Source organism: Vipera ursinii (genome assembly GCF_947247035.1).
Source record: "Vipera ursinii genome assembly, chromosome: 2".
NCBI classification, from domain to species: Eukaryota; Metazoa; Chordata; class Lepidosauria; order Squamata; family Viperidae; genus Vipera; species Vipera ursinii.
The window spans coordinates 88,309,286-88,333,675 of NC_139513.1; the positions used below are offsets into that span (position 1 = coordinate 88,309,286).

At 38.9% G+C, this 24,390-nt stretch overlaps 1 protein-coding gene across 1 annotated transcript in view; it reads right to left on the reverse strand.

Annotated features, from left to right (window-relative positions):
• The window catches only part of TCF7 (transcription factor 7), a gene marked incomplete at its 5' end in the record, with an annotated part of 151,765 nt that extends 129,558 nt beyond the window's left edge, over positions 1–22,207 (reverse strand). Inside the window, 3 exons of the mRNA XM_083351105.1 lie at positions 20,812–20,918; positions 21,759–21,825; positions 21,959–22,207. Of these exons, the coding sequence (XP_083207231.1) occupies positions 20,812–20,918; positions 21,759–21,825; positions 21,959–22,207 (423 nt within the window). The remainder of the gene's footprint in view (positions 1–20,811; positions 20,919–21,758; positions 21,826–21,958) is intronic.
• Between the last annotated feature and the right edge of the window lie 2,183 nt (positions 22,208–24,390).

Sequence of the window (24,390 nt, forward strand, 5' to 3'; positions counted from 1 at the left end):
GGAAAATAACAACAATATGTGAAGCTTAAACTGTTCATAGCCAGCACCTCCCTAGTTTTGATCTGTGGTGTTTATGTTTACCATGATCCTGACAACACAACAAGACATTTATTGTCAGAATAGAGACAGTTGCCACTGGTGCAAATAGGAAGACAAGGCTGAGAGCATCTGTCTTTTCTAGAGAAACAGCCTTTAGCCAAAAGAGCTCCTCTTTTGTTGAAGGGTCACACAGATGATGGTATAACCCAGCTTGAATCATATGTGTCTCCAATACACATATTTCACCTGGGAAAATACAGGTAGTCCTTGATGTAGAACTGTAATGGAGCCTGGTCATCTCCTACATGCATTGTCTACAAAGCGTCGTGATTCCCCCCACCCCCCAGAACCGGAAGTAAATGCCAGTTTCTGTCAAAACCATCATAAATTGTGATCACGTGACTGTGGGCTGCTGCAAACATCCTTAAATGTGGGCTGATTGCTGAGCACCCAAAATGCAATCACATGTTGGAGGAACTTTGAATCCAGGTCTTAAGTATCTTTTGGGAGGTCTGTTGTAATTTCAAACAGTCACTAAGTAACTGTCCGTAAGTTGAGGACTACCTGTATTTTTATAGATGATGTCTCTGTGAGTGGGATACAGAAGATTCGTATTGCCCTACCAGGTGAAATGGACAACGCCTCACAAAACGGAAAACTGTGAACATGGGAAGTAGACCACAACTCCAGATGTTAAATGATTGGCTTTTTTTATAGAAATGCCTATGTCTCAGGATGGATTTAAATTTAACCTCAACATGGCAGAATATGTAGCTTTGCTTCCTCTTTTATGCATATGCCAAGAATTAATTTTGTCAGCTTCCACTGCCAAGACAAAAATCAATTTATGGCAAAATGAAAATGTCATCATTTGTTATAAATAAAATGATTTTTTCCTGAGCAATAAAGAAAGGTAAATCAGAGAGAAAAGACCATGTGCTGAAACTTTTAAGCACTGGTTGGCAGTGCTCTTATTGACAGAGATTTGCCAAGAAAGCAGAGAAATGCTTAAAAAGACTGGAGTTAGCCAGGTAAATTTAAAACAGTAATGGGAATTTGTGAGGGCCTATCGTGATTTCTATGGGATGGATAACATGAACACAATGCAAGGAACTACTGTTGCTGGGAAGGGTCGACCTATAATATTACTGCTGGGAAAATGGCTGTCTACACAGCTATTTCATTTCATGAGCACTTAAATTACGACTAACTTGCATACTCTCTGAATAGCTATTTTTAGGTCTTCGCCTTTCATGTGGCAAAATGATGTGGAATTTACAAGAGCATTTATAATGTGTTTCATATGCTACAGTCTTCATGAAATTGCTAAATACATACATGCATACACATAGGGCGTTCTCTCTTTTCCTTTATGTTGCAGGTTTATTTATTTATTTATGAAGCACATTTCTATGACCACCTAACTCCAGAATGACTGGGCAACTTATAATTTTTTTAAAAAAGAAGAAATATTGTAATATCAGAAAATATATGTATTGTTCGCCCAGAGGGAACAATAAAACCCATTTTTCCTCATACAACACCCAACCTAAAGGACCTGACAGCTTTAAAATGCTGGTTAATTTTAATGGTTTTCTTGTACACATGTGGCTGAAGTTAAAGGCTTCCCTGTTGAAATCATGGAATGAATACGATGAATATCTGCCAAACAATTGCGTATCTATCTGATGAGATTTAAGCTTGCTAATTTCTAAAGATTAGCCATAAACATAGGTTGAACATTCCCACTAAAATTCCAGGGAATTGTGCTTAACCTTACACACAAGCACACTCCCTCAGACTAAAATGTGAAACTTAGAGGCAGTTACTACCAATTCTTGTAGTCATCAAATCATAAAAATCTCCAAGGACTGGCATAATAAAACTAATTTATGTAATAGGCGCTTTACTAGGTTGTGTCAGTTGGACCTCTTCAGCATTCCCTATCAGGGGGTAGGCAACCTGGGCTCTTTTATGACTCGTGGACTTCAACTCCCAGAATTCCTGAGCCAGCCACGCTGGCTCAGGAATTCTGGAAGTTGAAGTCCACGAGTCATAAAAGAGCCAAGGTTGCCTACCCTGCCAGCATGCTTGTTGGCTGGCAATTCTCAGAGCTGTATTCCCAACATACCTGGACAGCAAAAGTTGGGAAAAGCTGGTGTATTTGTTTAAGCAGTATAAATTTCTGGAAGAGAAAGACTGTAAAAGATTTCTAGTCAAGTTGGAGAAGGGGAAAAAGAGAATGTAAATGCTGGAACTGGAAATTCCTGCTCACTGAACAACATCTGTAATGTTCTGCTTTCTTCTGCAATGCAATGAACATTTCATTGTTTCTTCAAAACTACTTACCTGAATAATTCATGATTGAGAGATGTCCCTGTTAATGTTTGAAATCTGCTCATATAGTGGGAAATCATAATAAGCAAATGTGCCTTCAGAGATATAAAGACATATTTAATAAATATGTGAATCAAAATCTTGTGGCCATTTTCACTAATCTGTGAATATCAATCTCTTTCAGTGCTGGAGATCTTAATCCCAAATGAATCATAGGATTAAGCTACACAGAAATTACCCTAAACATTATTTTCATCCAAATTGAAAGGAATGAATAGAACAATGGTAAATAAACAGGGAACAAAGAATATTAGGTATTAATTATATAAATTGGACATTCAGAAAAAAATGTCTATCACTGTCTACACATGCAGCTTTTTATTAAGGCATGGTTTGTTCAAAATGTGGAATAAGCCACAATTTGTTTGGAAATGGAAGTCCAAAAATCACATTATGATGGTTGCATTCAGTCTGGCTCCAGATTGTGTTAAATCATCTGAATCAGTATTTAGATTTATTTCACATGATGGGCAGCTTAGGAATTAATAATGAATATATTCTGTTTAGAACTAATATATACAAATTATTTTTTATTAATGAGGTATCATGTCAGAATATCTAATGTATATTATGTAACATTGGGTTGAAGTTGCTAGCAACTGCAATTATTATAACTCAACGAATATAATTGCTAATATAAGTTGAATATATTTGCTGATACATGAAGATAAAACTTTTGTGTTAATACCAGCAGACAAAGATTGCATTTTTGTTTGAATTTTAATTGAAATTTAACCTAAAGAACTGGTAAAGTTTGTTAAGGAAACCATTTTAAGAACATCTTAAATACCCTGCACAGTGGTAGCATACTAGAAAATCAAAGTTGGAAGAACATCTAAGTGTACCTACCACATGTTTGAGGTTCATCAGCCATCATTTCCTGAGAACTGGTTACTGCCTTTAAATCACATTTCTCTGTAGTTATTCTATTTTGAACTTCTTCCTTTGCCTTTGGATTATTATTTAATATAACAATAATAAATAACAGCAAAAATGTGTGGTGCTCAGATATTAAAATAGACCAGCATTACACAAGTCTAGTTTAATTTGGAGAGATGGGATTTGAATTTATGGTATGGTTATACATCATAGAATGTGAATTGGCAGGGATTTTATCTTCAGTGGGAATCCCACTATTCTAAACAAATTATTCCACTGTTTAATAGCTCTTAAAATCAGTAAATTCTTCCTAACAACATAAATATTTTTCCTTTAAATATCAACAAATTGGTCTATATTATGCATTCATTTTCAGGAGTCCCTTGTAGGCCACTAGCATATCTTGCCTCAACCTTATCTTTTGCAAATTGAGAAATTCAATTAATGTATAATTGTCTTACTGAAATCAGTATTTCCAGATAAATAGGCATTACACAAAATTAGATAAGTTTTGGGAAAGCCCATTGTAATCTGAATAGCATGTAAACAGAACAGCAGTCTAGACAGATTTCACTGCACTGTAGTGTAGTTTCTAAGAGTGAGGATCCAAATCTTAGTTGTATTAACAGCCTGATAATGGTGGAAAATTAGTCAAAAATAGCATCTCTATGCTTATGTTCTTTGGTATTAAGTAAGGCCTATTTTTTTCAGACACAATTTTAGAGGTAGGAAAGATGAGATATAAACAATCATGGTTATATCTGCTGCTGAGTTGCTTTTTGTGTCAGTATTCTAACAGTAATATTATTGGATAATCAGAGTCAGGCTAGATTAAGCTTTTTTAGATAATAATTACAGTAAATAGCTAGCTAGAAATCCTCTAAAGCATTTCAATATTTAGTAGACAAATGAAATTTGTCATTATATTTGCAGTTCATTAGAGAGGCTTTTTAAGCAATATTGTCTAGTAGTGATTATGGATACCTGTTCTTCCTCTTCTGTCCGTGTTAAAGAAATAGAATCATCAAGGTACAGTGTTTTGACCATCGAGTCCAATCCAAATCAACAAACTGAGAGCTGACTGCTTGACTTTCCTTGAATGAACTCAACAAAGGAGAGTCCACCAATTTTCTGAGTAAAATTCTTTTTGGGTTATTGTGAGTTGTGGGAGAACTGATGGAACCTATTATTATTCTTTAAATGCATCTGATCTTCTAGGATTCCCTTACATACTATTTGTAATAAAACAGAAATAATTTATTAAGTAACAAATTTACTTTAGTTGGACAGTCTGCCTGTCCATCCTAAATGAAGAATCTTTCCAGATCTCAAACTACCATAGTCTTTAATTATGGTCATACAAGGAGTGATAAGGGCTGTCTTGCCCAGGAAATTCTTACGGGTACCTTTTAAACCCCCATTCCCAAATGGCCTGTCAGATTTCAGGAAGAAGGCAAGAACATCATTCTCCCTGTAAAACGCAATATGTAGAAACTCTCCTCCTTCTGTGCCTTTCAAATATCTGTACCATTCTTTTCAAGTCAGCTCTATTAAACTGAACAGAAATGCTGCCATTTCCCAGAGACACTGTGTACTCATTTAGTTCAGAAATCTCTTTGTACTTCAAAGTGAAATTTTGTAGGATGTTAATCGGTAACATGGAAAAGCCTTGTGGGTTTAGGTTTTGTTTCCTCTACCAAAAAAGAAAATAATAATAATGAAAAGCTTGAATCATATCATTTCAACAAACATCCTTCAGCTTTGCTCAGAAGGGTGGTGACTTCATGTCAATCATTATACTAAACATAAGTATTGATATAATATGTAGCTTGTTGATGTACAATATCAGTCTGAGAGGAAATATTCCAAAAGAGATAAAAATGCTTCCATACTTTCTCTTGGCTTTGTATGGCATTTCATCATAAAGCCAGGAATTGAAATTGATGCTTCCTCACCCTCTTGTCACTTTGGATATTCTGTGATTTAAGTTACCGTGATCATTAACTTCTCTTACTCAAGTTTGTTTTAATTGTGTTTTACATTTCTTATCACTTCTATTTGTACAGGTGAAGTTTAAGAGAAAATAGCTTGCAGGAGGATAGTCACTGAGCTGAGACAACAAAAAGATATGAAGCGGCACATACATTATCATAACCTGGACTTTAATTAATCTAGCCTTCTAAAATATCAATTCCTTTTGTCGGTCCACATGTCATGATAACCTTACCAAAGTCTGTGATTGCATTCAATTTTCCTATACGTAAAAATGCTTTATGTATTTCACAGACCTTGCAAATGCACATGTTGTATTATAGTAAAAGGTAACACAAGTTCCTTAGGAAAAGGAAGATTTATTTTTTTCTTCCATTCAGTCATGTCTGATTTTCAAAGACTGCCTGGACAAATCCTTTCAGTTTTCTTGGCAAGGTTTTTTGAAAGTGGTTTGCCATTGCCTCCTTCTTAGAGCTGAGAGAAAGTGACTGGCCAGGTCACCCAGCTGGTTTTGTGCCTAAGGCACAAAAGATCTCCCAGTTTCTAGCCTAGTGCCTTAACCATTATACCAAACTGGGTCTAAAGGAAGAGTAAAAGGCTTTAAGCAAACAATGTGTCTTTTTTTTAATGTGAACAGAGCTTCCAAATAGACATGATATAAAAAATGGAACGAAGATATAAAAAGTTGAAAAGAAAAAGAGAAAAGTAAGAAAAATAGTTTACACAATGAGTAGCTATCTTTAGAATTTAACACCATAGGATTTGTTAGTGACTAGCAATGTTCCTGACTTTAAAAAGCACTGAACACAATCCGGTCAACAGCTATACAATATCTATTTACTTCAAAATCAAGTTGCACGGTTTTAATTGTTTAACAAATTGCTGTAGAAATGAGAATCTTTCAAAATGTTGGGCTGTTAAAAAAAATGAAAATGTCAAAGTATCCATAACTGGATGCTGGCAGAGACAGGGCCAAATCAAGTTCAATATTACTTGTATACAAGCATGGATGTCCATGAACAAAAGTTTACCAAATCTTCAAATCTATTCACAAGTACATGATTTGATGTGTTCAATGGATTTGATAATTTAGGCTGGCTAATTTGATGACATCAAAGCTTTTGCGCAACCTTAATAGGGGTGTTTTGCTTTCAACTCTGAAAACTGTGCCCCCTTTATTTTCTCATGGGAGGAAAAGCCATACTACTTTGCTCAACAAAATTGGCTTCTGTACCTGTGCAGAGAAGCTGATGTAAGAGAGATAGATTAAAGTGGAATTACATGCTTCTAGGGCTAGGCCTTTGCAAGGATCTTGAGTTCCTTGAACTAAAAACAAGAACTCCAAAATGCAGGCGTTCTAGCGTAATAATAAGGGCCACTGTTTGTGTAGAACCAGGAGAAATATAGCTGAAATATAGAGCAGGCACTTGTTTGTGAACCTCCATTTCTGAAGAACCCTCCATGGCTTTTTTAAGACATACACGTTATTTTGAAAGAGGGTCATAAATCTTGGAACTCAAGGAATGGTCTCCCATTCTAGAAGGGTAAAAAGAGGCTACAGTTCATTTCTAATAAGCAAAGTATTTTTTTGTACACTGAAGCAAGACAAAGATAGATTAGATTTGGAATTAAGCAACTGTTTCTTCATCAATGAAAGAATCAGGCTGAGACCAAGCAAGAATTTACCTTTATATTATGTTTACTTTTAGCTCATAAAACTCTATATATCTTTTTTTAAAGTTATATTCATTAAATTTGAGAGTCAAACATTAAAATGCAAGTTACCATTAAATTCTATATATCTTAACTTAGCTTGCAAAAGCCAAAGGAAATCCTCATGTTTCCTGAGAAGGGGCAAAATAGACCGACAAATACCTATGGTAGGGGTGGGCAACTATGGCAACTTTATGACCTGTGGACTTCCAGAATTTCTGACCCATCATGGCTGGCTCAGGAATTCTGGGAGTTGAAGTCCATAGTTTGTAAAGTTGCCATGGTTGCCCACCCCTGACCTATGGGAAGCACAAGTTCCTTTCCATTACTCACATACCTAGATCCAAATTAAGAAACCAAAGTGCTTCTTCAAGCCTTTTACATGTTTATATATCACCAACTTGCTACCAGATGCAACAATGTTCATAAAATACCCTCAGGTCTTAACTTAAATGTTGTCATAGCAAAGAGAAAGGTTTAATCTGATCAAAGTTTTGACATGTCTGACCTTTAAGATTTGTAACCACCTAAAAGGCAGATCTAGCCAGTCCCCAGACACCTCAATTTGTTTTTAAAAAGGGATATACTTTCATTATTTTTAAGGGAAAGGGAATCGGCTAATAATGCTAAACTTCATACAGTTTTGCCATAAATTTCTTTTCCTCTGTTTTCAGAAAGCTACCTTTGCAAAGAGGAAAATGTGTTGGAAGAAAATTGTATAGTATAGTATTTACAAGGTGGTTAAGTTCACACATCATAATAAAGTGAAATGCAATTGGTCTGAGCCGGATTTAGTGTGCCCTGCAAACTCAGCCAGTCTATTTCATGACTGAACAACATGCATAAAGTATAGTACCATACCTTGTTTGACAAACCACAGCTAAGCTCTCTGTATCAGTTTTTTTCACAATACTGAGCATGCTCAATCCAGGTTTCAATCCAGTTCATTTTGCTGCCTAGAATGAAGCAGCAAGTGGTCCCTCAAGATATATGAGTCAAGGTCTGTCATGGGGTTGTGGTACCTGAGGCACAAAGCTCCACAAAATCCTTCATCTCCTCTGATAAAAATAAGTAAATATCTCCCCCACTTGCCCTCCTTTTTTGACATCAAAGGGTATCTCCTTTTGCTGTCTAATTCACTTAGCATAACGGCCCTAATTTAACTATTTTAGAGAGAGAGAGGGTTGGGCCTCTGTGCCTTTAAACAATCTTTTACTTCTGCTTGCCTCATTGTTTACCCAATTCCATCCAAGTATGGCATTGCTTCCTTTTTATTTTTCAAAGGCTCTGCTTTGGCTCTCATCACCTTACCACAGAATAAAATGAGTCTGCTGTTAAACAAGATGGTTTCAACTACATTAAGACACTCTTATTTGAAGAAGGCGGAATCATCAGGCATTTTACCTTGAGTGTTATTCATCCAGTTGTTTTACAATAAAATAAAAAATATTTGCATTGTTTGTCATGAAAGCCTATAAGAAAGCAAAATATTGCAGATTTAATTCTTAAAAGCTAAGTTGCATGGTTGGAAATATCATTGTTCAAGGAAAGCACATATGTAGGTAACATCTGAATGCATTTAAGATTTAAAAATGCAGTCCAGCCACATTTCTCTAATGGTCAGAACATATTCAAAGCTTTAAAATGAATACAGTTGCTTCCAGAAAATGCCCATATGAGAACCACAGTGAAATAGTGGCTAAGGGTTTGGAGTAGCAATAGGAAGACTAGCAATAGGAAAGATGAGCCTTACCAATTAGAGCTTCCCAGGTAACCTTTGGCCAGTAATACTCTCTCAGTACATCTGCATCTTGGGCTGTGGTTATGGGGAAAAATGGGGGGGAAGGACTGCTGGGTATGCTGCCTTGAGCATCTGTGCAAAAGGGAAGATATAAATTTAAAAATAACATATTTGCACAAGCAGTCTACTATGCTGGAAGAGCATCATTGAATTTACCCTGTAGAATATGCTGTACAGCAATCTGGATTCAAAGAGGAAAAGAAGATGTTGAGCACATGAGATGCTTTAAAGAGTATCTGGATTGTTGTGCAGCTCTCTTGGATACTTTGTTATTTCAGCTATTCAAATATTGCCAAATTTTCAGAAAGTGGGGGAAGGAAGGAAGGAAGGAAGGAAGGAAGGAAGGAAGGAAGGAAGGAAGGAAGGAAGGAAGATATGGTGGATACCAAAGGCTAAGAAACTTACATTTGCAAACAAAGTATGTATATAATCTAATTGCTAAAATCTCCCAACTAAACAACAACTATCTTCCTTACTGTCAAACATGTTGCCTACTCCCAAATGACTCTGGGCAACTTATTATATAAAAATCACCAGCATAAGAACACCTAAACACTCGGACCTGGATAAAATGGTAGGTTTTAAGCTGTAATAAGGAGGGAGCTTGCCTCCCCTTCAGCAGCATTTTAATGAACAATGAAAGCTGCAATAAAGGAAAATAAAAATTCAGACGTATCCCCAGCAGAACCTGGAAAATGTGGATGTTTTTGAAGACTTAAGATTGTGAGGAAGACTGTATGGATACTCCTACTGAAGCTTCAGGCTTAAGCCTTAAAAGGTTTTGTACAAGGGCAATTCAGAAATAAACCTCTATTTGGTTATCAATGACAGACACTCGCAGATACAGAATTTTTATTATATACATTAGAAAACTACAACATTACATTACTTTTCGACATAATCGCCATTCAAATTGAGCCACTTGTCATAACATCTTACAAGGTTTGAAATTCCTTCATAGTAGTCACTCGGCACTAAATCTGGGCTATAGTGAGGAGGGGGTTGATCAAAAACATCCCAATGGAACTGCTTCAAAAGTTCTTGGGTGTGTCTAGCAGTGTGCGAGTGAGCTTTATCATGAACCAACACCACACCGGAAGTGGTGCCATAGAAAATCCCGCCAAATGTGAAGATGCCAAAGGACTACTGCTAGCAAAGCTCATGGAGCGTGGTTCGACCATCAGTTCAGAAGTCTACTGTGAATCATTACGAAAATGCAGACGAGCCATCCATAACAAGCGTGGGGGCATTCTGATTTCCAGTGTGTGTTGGTTCACAATAATGCTCACCCGCACACCATTAGATGCACCCAAGAACTTTTGAAGCAGTTCTGTTGGGATGTTTTTGATTACACCCCCCCATAGCCCAGATTTTGGTGCCAAGCGACTACTACGAAGGAATTTCAAACCTTATAAGACGTTATGACAAGCGCCTCAATTTGAATGGTGATGATGTTGAAAAGCAATATAATGTTGTAGTTTTCTAATGTGTATAATAAAAGTTCTGTATCTGCGAGTGTCTGTCATTGATACTGTAACCAAATGGAGGTTTATTTCCAAATTGCCCTCGTATATCAGAAAGTACTTTGAATTATTTTCAAAAAGTAAGTTATGTTCTAACAGTTGTATTGATGTGTTCTTGGCCAGCTACAATTTACAGACAGATTTCCAAGGGCTGTTCCAAATGGAGTGCATTGCAATTACTGGTTGGTGAGGCTATACAGTATGTGCATGTGTCACCAATTCCAGCCAGGTCTCTTTCAGGTAGAGGTGTACCAGGTTTATTAGCCAAAGCTGACAAAAGGGGCTCCCTTGCCAGAGATGTTATGTCACTGTCCAGCAGGAGGGGAAGATCCTCTGATGATGAATCTGTTCCTTAAAGGCTGAGCATGACAGTGTTGGGAAGAGCTGAATCATGTTCCTGAAATCAGCAAAAATGTGGTCCAAATTGCTAACTCTTCCTCCAGTGTGTTACATACTGAAGAAAAATGCTATACCTTAGAGTCTCTCTCAGTATAGGAAAATTATAGTTATGTATCATCTGCAGGCTGATGTCAATTGACTCTAAACTCATGTTAATCCTTCCCCATGGCTTTGCATATGTATTAAATAACTTGGGTGATAAGATGCAATTCTGTGCCCTCCCTCCCCACAAGCTTCAAGCAGATTTCTCTCAATATGACCATCCAATAGCACTTCAAGAGGTTGGAGCAAGCATTCCTCCCTCTGAATGATCCAAAGTGATACTGTGGTCAACAGTATCCAAGAACATCAAGTGGTCTTAAAATATTGACTACACTTCCTTTGTCTTCTTTTCTGGGATTTAAATGAGCCTACATCTCAAACACCAGATGATTTACACCTCAGGGTACTAAAGGAACAACTGCAGATGATCACAGAACCATTCCTGGTAACCTTTGAGAACTTCTGGAAGACTGTTGAGGTCCCATAGGGTTAGAACAAAAGTTGTGCCCATCCTCAAGAAGGTGAACAGGGCAAAGCTCCCAGGCAATTATAGAAACTTATTTATGGGCACTACTGTTAACAAGGATAGCATTGGTGTGTTGCAAAGTACTCAGGTGAAACTTATCGCCTTTGATACAGGTACAAACCTATTTGATTTGGGTAATGCCATATGTGTAATGTTTCTGGATGTCAGCACAGCTTTCAACAGAGTGCTTCATATTTTTTCTTAATAAAATAGTAGAATATGGGCTAAATAATACTACTGTTAGGTGAACTCACAGTTTGCTGAATAGCAGCACTGGGGAAAAAAATGCTCATTAACTGTTGTACTTCAGCTTGGGATGAAGTATTGAGTGGAGTGCCAAAGGGTTCTGTTCTATCTGTTAAAAGTTTTTTTTTAAACCAAAGATGAGATAAATTTACTATTTATTTTACTGGGCTTATAAGTCTCATTAGACATGAACAACTCTGAATTGTTTACATCCCACTTCTGTAAGTCAACTTAAAATGGAACAATAAAAAGCAAAGATATCAATAATATAATTATTATTCCCACATTGATTCACTATAGAATGAAGGTCTCTTCACTGAAGGTAATGGACCATAATCTACCATGTAGGTCTAGTGCAGAGGTTCACAGAAAACCCAGAAGTGGGAAGGTGGCTAACTTTTTACATGAGAGAGAAATGCTCCCAAAAGATCTAGATAACCTTGAGTAGTGGGCTGAAATGAATGGGATGAAATATAACAGAGAATAATAAAAAAGTGCATCAAGATAGGGGAAAAAATGTAGGACACAAGAAAAAGATAGGGCAGAGCTGGCTTGTTAGTAGTGCATGTAAAAAGACTATTCTTTTTGACTTCAGGTAAAACATGAGCCAGCGGTATGACACAGCTCTTAAAAAAGCAACTGCTTCATTGGTACCCCAAAGGTGCTTTTTTCACGAGGCAAGAAGCTCCAAGAAGCTTCTTGGATGAGGAGTGAAACACCTTAAAAAAAAACCAAGGAAGTACAGTTGCCTCATGACAATTGAGACAACCATGACCTGGATCACTGAGAATCTCCATAGACATTTGCTTCATTGGGAGTACATTAATAGGCTTATAGAGTGCAAGTGATGAAAAGTAATTGTCCTCATCAACTCTGTCCTGCTCAGACCACATGTCCAGGTCCACACATTATTGCTCAAAAAGGACACCAACAAATCAGAGCAAGTTCAGAAGGAGGCCTACCAAAATGGCGAACGGTCCGAAAACCAAACTCTATGAGGAATAAGCAAAGGATCTGGATATCTACAGCCTTCAGAGAATACTCCATTTCTGGAAGGTTGTTACAATTAAAATGCAATAGCCTTGTTTTCTATTTCTTCAGAGGACAGGATCAAGATCAGCGGATTAACATTCAAGGGAGGGAGGTTCAAGGAGACCCTTCCTGACTACAGAAGCTATTAATCAGAAGAACAAGCTGCCACGTGATATGGTGAGACTGATGATGTGGGAGATGCTAAGGTGGAGCCTAGACTGAACAAGGGAACTGAACTAGATGCTGTCTGATTTCCTTTCAATCATTCTAAGTACACCAACCTTCTATTTGCTTGCTGCACATGAAACCATTTGCTGCATGAACAGGGATATCCCAGTCTTCCCATTTTAAAGGCCTACACTAGGAACTGATAAGGTAATAACATTCTACGTACATTTTTGGCATTGCTTGGCCTTAAATCTGCTATTAATTATATGTAAAAGGAATTAATGCTTTTATCCTCCACAGTCAGTGATATCAATTCCCTCCGCCATGAAATCACTACATCGTTTTGTGCTAAGAATTTCCTGTTAGCTTCAGTTCATCCATACATAATAAAGGGGAGGGTGAAGAAAACTGATTTTATTTATAAAGACGCTGTGCAAATTACAATCAAGTATGCGAAGTGCTTTGAACTATATGAAATATTAAAATAATATTAAAATATATTAAAATAAATATTAAAATATATTATGACACTCCTCTGAGCCCATTTCTAATGCTATTTCATTATGAATGAATTGCTAAAGAGTTAATTGATCCTCAGCTCAAGGAATGCAGGCCAAAGGCAAAAAGTAAAAAAATCACTGTACTTTTCTCTGCCTCTCTTTCTCACCCACACACACATATACACGTGCACACACATATAGCAACTGCTTAATCCTGTAACTGATAATTAAAGGAGAAAAAAAGAGAGATGTTGTAAAAATGCTGCTAGTAATGTTTTTAAAACTATTCACTAGTTTTAATGATTTTAAACCAGTTAATATTTAACATTTTAGCCAAGAACAGCTTTAAACTTCTTTGACATGCTGCCCCATCCTTATTAATATCTTTGTCCTCTGAAATCCAAAGCTGATCCTCCCTGCCCCATATAGAACAATGAGTTTTCCCCATGCTGAATATCAACCTCTTTTTCTCTCCATCATACACACACACAAACACATATGCACCAATCATTTTAGTGTTATGATAATAAATAGAAGAAGATATTTTGGAACCCTAAACGAGACCATTCCCGTCCATTTTTGGATAAAAATACATGGGATATTGATGTCAGACTCTAAAACATAGATATCTTTGATCTTTCATTAGCTGAAGTATTCTCGAGTAAATTTATTAAAGTACAGACTATAATTGGAAAAATATGCTTATGAAAAATTTAAGAGAAAAGATTACAGTATTAACCCCAGCATCCTATACCATGGTTACATGAACCCTGATAATTCACTGTTTGCTCATGAATAGATTCCTGCAATATATAAGAATGCAACATTAATTAGAAACCTTTCTATGCTGTTACAACAATTGGTTCGCCTCTCACCTTTCCTTCTAGCTAGCAAATGCAACTATTAGCACAAAATTCCCACCTAATACTGGTAGATCAATCCCTGAAAGAGTCTCTCTGCTCAGCTGCCTTCTAAAATTCCTGAGATCTTCAGATCACTGTAAAGATTGCAACACATGAAGGGCAAGACAGGCCAGTCCCTTGAGAGAATCCTGTAAGGGGTATGCAGGAATCTTCAGTTGCTGGAAGTGAAGGCCCTGGTCTCCAAATCATTGGTTGGTTGGTCCTACTGCTGTTCTGCCTCCTGCCTTTGTTTCCTCTTCCTGCTTCCACATTATTATCTGTGTCATAGGACTGCTGATCAAGCAAACAGAGTTTTTGACTCCCTAGCCACTGCTGGGACCTGCTTTGTCCAACAAAGTCTGCCTGGGACAAATTTAGGAACAAAGGAAGTTCCCTTATAATGACCCAGTTCACAAACAATGCCATTTACATGATTCATTTCAGACTTGTTTACTAAATAAGCTACAGCTACCTGGGATCATACATATTAAGGAATAAACCATTGTTTAGAAACAATAATAATAAAAATATTTAACTTTATCCACAATGTTTTGATGCAATTGATCAATTAATTCACATCAATCCAACTATTGATCTATTTGGGGCAGAGACTGGTGCATCTCTCCAAAATTCTTACATTCCTACACTGAATGATTTAGCCCTTCTACAAATAATGGCTAAGCTTATTTCAGTACAGCTTAGGCTCAAGGCAGCCATGGTAATTGTGGTGCTATCAGATGCACAAACAAAACTAGCAACTCTTGAAATAGGGTACAAAAAAGAAAAGAAAAAAGAAAACTGTTAATAAATTTATTTATTTATTTTAATTCCATTTATATCCCGCCCTTCTCCGAAGACTCAGGGCGGCCACCTTCTTCATTGTTTATTTGATCTGGATTGCATAGGGCTGTTTATTTTTTTTAACCCAGAGTTGAATGGAGTTGGGCAGCATCCAAGGTGAATAAAATAAATAATAAAAGACATTATTAATTACTTGAGACCATATCTTTTCTTTGAAGAACTCAAGTCATATACATAACTGAATGGCCATTTTGTTTCCTCATCATACCTGTGCTGTAACTTAGGCAAAGAGACCATGTATGACTCAGAGTCACTCACTGAGCTTTCTAAACAAATAGCAATTCGAATCTGGATCACTCCAGTCCTAAGCTGGCAATTTAACCACAAGACTTGCAGCATAACTCCTGAACTGTACACGTTCAGCTGATAAAGCAGTTATGCAGAGCGATGCTTATTTTGTTGATGATGTTCTGCTTTTAAAGGAACTTTCGTTTGAAGGGCTGCTAGGCAATAAGCTTGTAAGACCTTGTCAGGGATCTGCCTGGCTGCTGGTGGTGGTTCAGTCGTATCAGAGTCACAAGCAGCTACTAGCTAAATTCAAAGTTCTCAGAATAGGATGATACCATAGAATTTTACAAAACAACTGTCAGGCATGTATTGTTTACATGCTTACCTTGAAGAATGTGGCTATACTGCAGTTGATATTTATATAGGATGAGACTTCATGTATCAGTTAATAACAGCTGAATAACTAGTACACAAATTCAGTTTTCTATAGCTTTAGGAGAGTCATGCACAGCCACTTCTTCTTGTTGTTTTGAAACAACAAAGCCAAGTAGTCATCCTATGCACACATGCCAAGATAGCTGGGAAAAGCTTACAAAGCAGCCACACAAGCCTAGGAAAGGATATTCCTCCTTTAACCATGTTAAGAGAGGTATTTTGTAGGTGTTCCTGCATGTTGCAAAGCACCTTTTTCAAAGGATTTGCACAGCCCTAGTCAAAAAAGACCTTTTCTAGTCTGAAATACCAGAATATTTCCTTCATTTCCTTCCGTTACCCCAATACTCCTCTAGGTTCCCCAAGGTAAAACTTAGCAAAGAGTTGTTTGTACTATATTACAAGTAATAGAATATATTACATGAATTACATAACCTCCTCCGGCATGTATTCAAATGAATTAAAAGGAACCTTTGAATAGATAGGTAGACTGGAAGCCCTGCTCACGGTTTAACCAAACACAGAATTATTTTTGCTAATTTGCAGGTCAAAATAAACACTCTTTCCCTTGTTGGTATTTTTTAAAAAATTGAAGATCCGACTGAGAAATCGTACAAGCACATCTGCATGTGGCATACACAGTTTTGTTTAATATTTTCCTGATTATAATGTGAGCTTCAATCAATTTCTGAAAGCCAACCACTGGAAAAAATATGTTTTATTTTAGTATCAATACATATTCTGTCTCCATATGAAGAGCTCTGTTATTTCAAATTGCTGTTCCATTTAATTTTCTTCATCCCGAAAAATAGTTTAAGATCATGATCCCATGAACAGCTGGGGCAGGATCTATTGCAAACAATGGCATTTATTTTTTAGCAGATTTTTTTAGATACATATAGTATAGACAGCACTACAAAACATCTCCTATATAGTAGTCCTCCACTTACAGCAGTTTATTTAGTGACAGTTTGAATTTACAACAGCTCTGAAAAACATGACTTATGACCGCCTTTCACACTTACAATTGTTGCAACATCTCCACGGTCATGCAATCAAAATCAGACGCTTGGCAACTGACTCACATTTATGACGGTTGCAGTGTCTCAGGGTCACGTGATCACCTTTTGTTGCCTTCTGACAAGCAAAGTCAATGGGGAAGCCAGATTCACTTAACAACCACGTTACTGACTTAACAACTGCAGTGATTCACTTAATAACTGTGGCAATAAAAGTTGTAAAATGGGGCAAAATTCACTTAACAACTGTCTTACTTAGCAACAGAAATTTTGGACTCCATTGTGATCATAAGTCGAGGACTACCTCTACTTGGACTACTGTTGATAAAAACACTTTTGTGAAGCCAGCAACCTTTTAAAGAACAATTTCACATATTATGATGTGGAAGTGATAAGAAAGGAAATGTCAGTGCTCTTTCTGCATAACAGACAACCCACAAAGTTGCTCTAACAGAAAGTGCTGATACACTCCATAAAATAGAGTTTTGCTCCATTAATTAGCGGTAGGGATAGTATCGCTTTTGATATGTCTGTTGGGTAAATCTCTTCCAGACAGTGCTTTAAAATAATTTTCCATTAGATATAAGTAAGAATGATGCTCCTACAGTTAATTCTTCAACAGGAAAGATAATTTTAGTATATATAGGAGGGACAATTTGCAGAAAAATTAGAAAAGATGATTTACAGTTTGCAGGAAATATGACCATAACACCTTTCTGCAATTCTTTATAGCAGTTGCATCCATCGCTTTCATTTATTTTGCAGATGACTGAGAGAAAATTCAAAGGCCAGTGAAACACTATAAACCTAAATCTCTCCTTTCTCTCTCTTTTTTTAAATGCACTGTTTGTTGCTAAAATCATTTTCTTATTATTAAGAGATACTGAGAAAAATATTTTTAAAAATGAGGCTACTATTTGTCAGGAAATTTCAGAATTTCTGGAGTGGTAAAACTAGAATCTATTACTTTGTGTAAAACTGGCCCAGGGAAGCCAGTTAAAACATAGATCAGCTTTACTATCAATTTCAGTGATTTCTCAGCAAAGGAAAGCTTACATTGAACTTGATGTGGTCACTCTGCTCCTTGCATACTAAAAATTCAATAGTGACCATTGGTTGTTAAGCAGGGAGAGATCAATGCCTATCTCACTCTAAATGTTACAATGCACTTAAGGGGCGAGTACCAGAAATGTTAGTTTCCACAACTGCTATCTTGATATTTTCTTCTTTTTGGTTTCCAGCAACATGTACAGTTTCCATTTACAGGTGTACCCCATTATTCTTTTAGCTTACACTGAATAATTTTTTTTCATTGATAATGACATTTAACCCCTTTGATCCTTATTGGAAGGAAGCTGCTTGAAATTTGCTTGTTTATCTTTCGGCTTATTGCTTTTATAAAAACAATTTCCATAACAAGTTGCCACTGAGACAGAAAAGTTGCAGAGAGGGACAATCAAAACTATCAAAAAGCTGAAACGTACAAGGGGGAGGAAGGGAGGGAGCCGTAATTTGGGTCCTGTAGATTAGGAAATTTCAAATTTTCAATCCAAATCACTTCTGCTACAGTCTAAATACCGTTTTAATCAAATGTATTAACTCAAGAGCCTGCCGCCACAAGCTGAATTGACAACTGTGCCAGAGATGGCTTTAAATGGAGATAATAGGTGGTTGACAGACTTGGTAACTTAAATAGCAAAGTGAAACTTCCACTTTCATTGGCATAATACCCCCAAATGTCAATTACTAGGGTGTCTAGAGGGAATCTGTTGCCTTGTGTGTGTGAGAAAGACACAAGAAGCCAAGTGATAGAACTTTGGTAAGATCCATAAGTTTAGCCCAGGATGGATTCATTTTCTTGCCCTTGCAGATTCCACTTGGAATCTGCTACCGTCTTTCCTTGTACAGATCTGAAGTCTTGCTTTCTTTCAAAATCTTATTTTATCTAATAAACAGATAAACTTGAAACACCTCTCTTTGACACCAGCTAGCTGTCCAAGAAATCTATTCTTTTTAAGGAGGGGGGAGACAACACTAATGTTATACCTGATAAAACCCAAACAAATATTCTACCTAAGCAAAAGCAATGATTTTTCTGAGTTAAACATTCCATCAATTTCTAGTGAGAGCACAGAGTGTTGTTATATTTCCTTGACTGCATTTCTTTTGACACTGACCTTTTATGGACATCAGATAGACCCGTCAGACAGAATCAAGATCTTTAAAGAGCAAAGCTCCTCAAGAACTGAAGTGTAATCAAGTCATATTGAAAGGGCAGAGAAATTGTCCTTAATTGCACCATCCTATGTATACTATAGTGGAAACGATCCCTTTTTGATTAATGGGCTTACTTCCAGTTAACTGTGTACTAGATTGCAGCCTGAAGGAGCAAATCTGGGACCAAGCCCCACTGAAATGAACTAGATTTATTGCTGCAGAAACCAATTTAGAATTCTAGAGTAAGACTGCAACTGAATTGTCATATACTTGGGGTTAAGCTGTTAAGAAAAACAAATCCACACTCACAGCAACATTTAAACCTTCCAATTAACCTCCCAAATATTGGAAAGTAGGCTTCATTGAGTATAAGCACAAAAGAAAGCCTTGCAATAATTTCATAAAACAATTGCAGGAAAATGGCAAATGAGAAAGCAGAAAGAGGTAACACTTTATTAATGAAGACAAATATAATTCTCCCAAGATAGCGGTGCAATCTGAGTTGGTTACTGGTATCAGAAGTTTGTTTTTCCAAGCTTTTGGACTCATGCTGGAGCCCATGCTCAGGGAACTGAGGACTCAGATTGGACCCTTCAACATTTTATTATACTGATCAATTTATCCTTTTTTAACTAGTAAGGAAGAAACTACAAGCAGCTTTTTACAATATAGAATCTAAATCCTACAAACTTCAAACACATCCTATCAGCAGCTAAATCCCCATCTGATATCCACAGAACTTTTCTGTAACTAGTGAGGCCAAGATCACAGTGTGCATTATAATCATTTGTCAACAGGGACAAAACATTGCCCTGCTGCTAAAAGTATTTCACAGAATACTAAACATATTTTATTTATTTACTACAAGCACTTTAAAAAAAAGCTTCTTTGCATATATTTTTTGCAGTTCTTATTCAGTGGAGAAATATCTACATTTACAACTCTCTATAGGCTGAAGAAAACAAAAAAATATTTTAAAAGAAAGAAAATGTAGAATACACATTTTATTAATACCAAACACCAATAACAAATATTATATTAAATAAGAGTTTTTATTGATATAATATTTCCTGATATCCAACTTTAATATACTCCCTACTTCCCCAATGCAACAAAGTAAGTTTTCATTAAAACATTTTTCCCTCCTCTAATGTTGGCAGGATACTAAAATGTACCCTTCTCATGTGCCTGTGTGCCGTAATCTTACAAAATAGGCAACAAAGCTCATTTCTAACCCATGGTCACTAGACCAGTTCACGAACACAAATTTTGCCTTCTTAAAATAATCTCAACAATATTAAGTGAGGATTCAGAATTCAGTTCAAACTCCTCTGCTTCAAATTCAGGAGGATTTACTGTGGAATGAGCCTGATTCATAGAAACTTCAATCTCTGCACACACAAATACATGCTGAACCTCTGACAAGAGGGAGGGAGGGAGATACATGTATTGATGAAATCTGTAACCCTCAGAATTATCTGTAAGTTAGGGCTTGGCATCTGTAAGGCACACCTGTATAAAGCCTGCTTAGCTTAAGTTACATTGGGGGGAAAATCCTCATTTTGCCATAGGAGATTTTTTTTTTAAATAGTCAAGGAATGAATCCTTAACTGGGCCATTTGTGATGATTTTTTTATAACTTTGGTATAGTAGAACAGTAGTAGCAATAATAATAATACTATAATTCTGCTCTGGGGTGGTAGGAGACCCCAATAAGCAAGTGCATATAGCAGCATTGCAAGACAGAGGGGATATTGGCTAAAAGGCCACAATCGCCCTTAATGGAACCCATCATGTTAAAAATTTTGAAGATTAAAGATGTTAGTTTTAGTCTTGAAACATGATCACATAGACATAATGTAAGAATTTAGGAATGGGAGGGGAAGTGTACTCACCAAAGGTGACATAGATCCGTTTGGCAGGTAAGGATCAGACAGCATGAGGAAAGGGTATCCAGAATAAGGCGATCCTTTGTACATTCCTGGGTCCTGATGTTTTAAACCTGTTAAAATTCAAGCCCCTGGTTAGGATTTTGTCTCAGAACCAATCTCCCATCCATTCCACACACATTTGTTTTACAAGAAGTGGATAATTTGAGTTCACTGGCATCTGTGAGGTTCACCTGACATTCAACTCCCCCGTTACTGCCACGCGTGAGCCTCAGCTTGCAACTTATCTGGCGGTTAAAGATAAGCCACAAATGAAAGGACCGCGTCCCAGAATGAAACCAGTGTGCACACGTGCTCCTTTCTCCACCTTTGTTAAAACTGGTGTTCTTGGTTATTAAGGAGTGGGGTGCCTTCAGTCTGTTTTTGTACCTGCTCTAAGCCTCTTCCCCAAACCTCGGTGTGTGTGTGTGTGTGTGTCCCCTTCAAAGGAACTCACTGTGCCAACAGTACCCAGACTAATTTTACCTCCCGCGATGTAATAGCCACTTATGGGGAAAAAAAATGTGTTGCGGTGTGGTGTGTTTGTGTGTGTGTGTGCAAAAGGGGTGAGGGGAGGATGACAGCCTACGGAGTAGCACCTTTAGGTTCAGTTTCAGTCGCCTGCACCCGGTGGCCCCGCAGGTCCGGGCTTTCACGAGTGGAGCAGAGTCCGTCTCCGGGGCGAGCGGGAGGCGTTTGCCTGCTTTGGTTTCGCAGCGAGGCATTGACGTTTCCCCGCGACCACGAGGGCTGCCAACCCTTCCCCCTTCTCCCCTCCCCTCGGCGGTCATGCTCCCTCCCTTGAGGCACGGAGGGGCAAAGGAAAAGGTGGGCGGCGGGGCGAGGAGGAGGAGGAGGAGGAGGAGGAGGAGGAGGAGGAGGAGGAGGAGGAGGAGAGCTTTTCGACAACTGACCCTCGTCCATGTGATCCGGGAGTTTCTCCGGATAGACCCTCTGAGGCTCCTGCAGCCGCCGGATTGCCTGCAAAGGCGAGGAGAGAGAAAGGGATGGAGGTGGCTGGCCATTTGTATTGATTGATTTATTTTATAAAGTTGGCAAGTTCCTCAGCAATAAGAGGAGAAAGTGATCTGGGGCGGGCGGGGTTCGGTCTCACCTCGGGATGGGCTCCTGCGGCGGCGGCGGCTCCGGCCACGGTTGCTGCTGGGTTGGACGCCTGTCGGTTGCTGCCGCCGCCGCCGCCGCTGCTTTCCGACTCGTTCACCAGGGATGATTTGAGGTCAGCCAGGTCCCCCTCGGTGAAGACGTTGGCCTGGGTTTTCTCCTCCTGCTCACCTTCGTCCTTAAAGGCGATCATCTCGTCGTTGGCTCCCAGGTCATCGCCTCCGCCGCTGAGTTGGGGCATTTTCTTCCCGAGCCACGCCAGGGAAACGCGAACTTGTTGAGTCGGAGCGACGCTGGGAAAGGAGACTCCCGGCTCCCTTTTTTTTCTTTCTTTCTTGAAGAGGAGGCAAAACCTTTGGCCAGCTCCTGGCCCGGTATATATCCTGGCACCCAACCCAACGCTGGAGCTCTAGCCTAGGGAGCGGGGAGGGAGGGGGCTATGCTTGCGGTCCAAGGCAGGAAAGGCAACCGGAGGGGTCGAGGCAACGATCCACCGCTTCCCTCCCGCGGTCCCGGGTGCCCCTCCTTCGCCAGGCCCGGGAAAGTTTGACTAAGCAGCAGCAGCAGCAGCAGTAGCAGCCGGCCGGCCGGCCAGCCAACCACCTAGCCTAGCTGGGGAGCAAAAGCAACGCCGGTGACTTTCGCTGGGGGAAAAAAAAAAGAAAGAAGGAAGAAAGAAAGAAAGAAAGACAAAAAAATCCCGAGCAGCAGCCGAGCCAGCGCTGTAAAGTGCGCGACTCGGGAAGAACACTGGAGAGTCCTAGCCAAAGATTTTCAACATCAAAGCCGCCGCCGGCTGATTGACAGCGGCGGGGAGGGATTGGAGCGCTCTGTTCTCCGGAGACGCGCTGCGGCCTTAAAGAGACAGCGCCCGTCTCCTCCCGCCCGGCTGCAGGCGATGCTCGCCACCAGCAATCGAGAACCGGCCCTCTCGCCTCCGTGGGATGAAGGGCGGCAGCCGTTCCCCAAACCTTGGCAGGGGCGCAATACAATCTCCAAGCTTTCCCCTCTCCTGGCGAAAGTCTGTCCCGTCCGAGGGATTGGCGCACTTACACGTGTCGGTGCGCCAGTAATACGCAGACGCCGCCGTCCTGTGTACGCAGACGGTGCGAGGCTTTGCAAGGGAAACCGACGAACAATGAATGAATGGCCTTTGCCTCCGGGCTGCTCCCTTCTATTGCACCCCTTCTCCCCACCTAAGTTGCCTCCAGAGGGCTCGGACAACTCGCAGCATTCCCAGTCAGCTGATCTAACCAAAGGCCGTGGTGACTGAGGATTATGGGAGATGTCGTCCGAGACGTCTGGAGGAAAGCGGGTCGGGAAGCCTGTTTTAATGCAACAGCGTTAATCTTTGGGTAATTGCCTCAGAGAAGGAGACGTGGTGTTTTTTATTTATTTATTAAGACTCTGTACTCAATATTCACTTTTACAAATCCCCTTCGTCATTTCGGAATACCCTGTTAAGGTTATGGAACCAATTCCTGTGGAACAATCACAACCTGTCTGTCTGTCCGTCTGTCCCTCTCTCTCTCTCTCTCTCTCTCATCTGGATGAGATCACAGCGGGGTTTCTTTCTGCGCAAAGAAACTCCACTGTGACCCTTGATTGCTGTAAGGGTCTAAACCCATAACCATTTATTTGGAAGTCATCTCAGGAATGGAACCAGGATGGGTTCATCTATCAAACCAAACCGCGATTTGTTTAACCCACTGTTACTTAAAGCAGTTGATTCATGCAACATGCTAAATTTTTTTAAAAAGCATGTTATGGCTCCAGTTAATCACACTATTTCCTAATAAACTCATATGAATTACAACTATATACTATGTGAAATAAAATCAGGTCTTTCTGACACCCAGTCACCCAAAACTGCACTGCTGCTGTTTACAGCTGTTGTTCTAGCAAGACATGCCTGTCTTCCCCACAGATCCTAGACACAATTTTCTTAATTTTAATGGCACCAACTTTTAAATATGCACGGGTTAGATTACAGCCTTAATTGCCCTTATTTTATTGTATTTTATTTTCTTAATGAATGGGCAGAACTATTTTTTAAATTAAACTTGAGGTTTAGCCTAAACCCAAACTAGTCAAACAACATGAAGCATCAGCAGTGGGTTTTTATTAATAAAGACTCAGCTTTTCCAGCTATGCCTAAAACTCTACCCACATATTCTGGCACATTGAACCAATGAGACTGACTTCTGAGTAGATCAAGATTGGGGTCTATTTCTGATATTTACCTACTGCTGGCAACCCTCCCTTTTGGTCTCATTGGCTGCAGAGAAGCTCAACTAACCTGGGCCCAATGGATGCCCATTTATGTTTGGGGTGAGGCTGTTTTGCGCTAGGAATGGGCAAAGTCTCTCTTTTTTTGTGCCTGTCAACTGGTCATACAGCGCTAAAAACATTTATCTGTGTTGG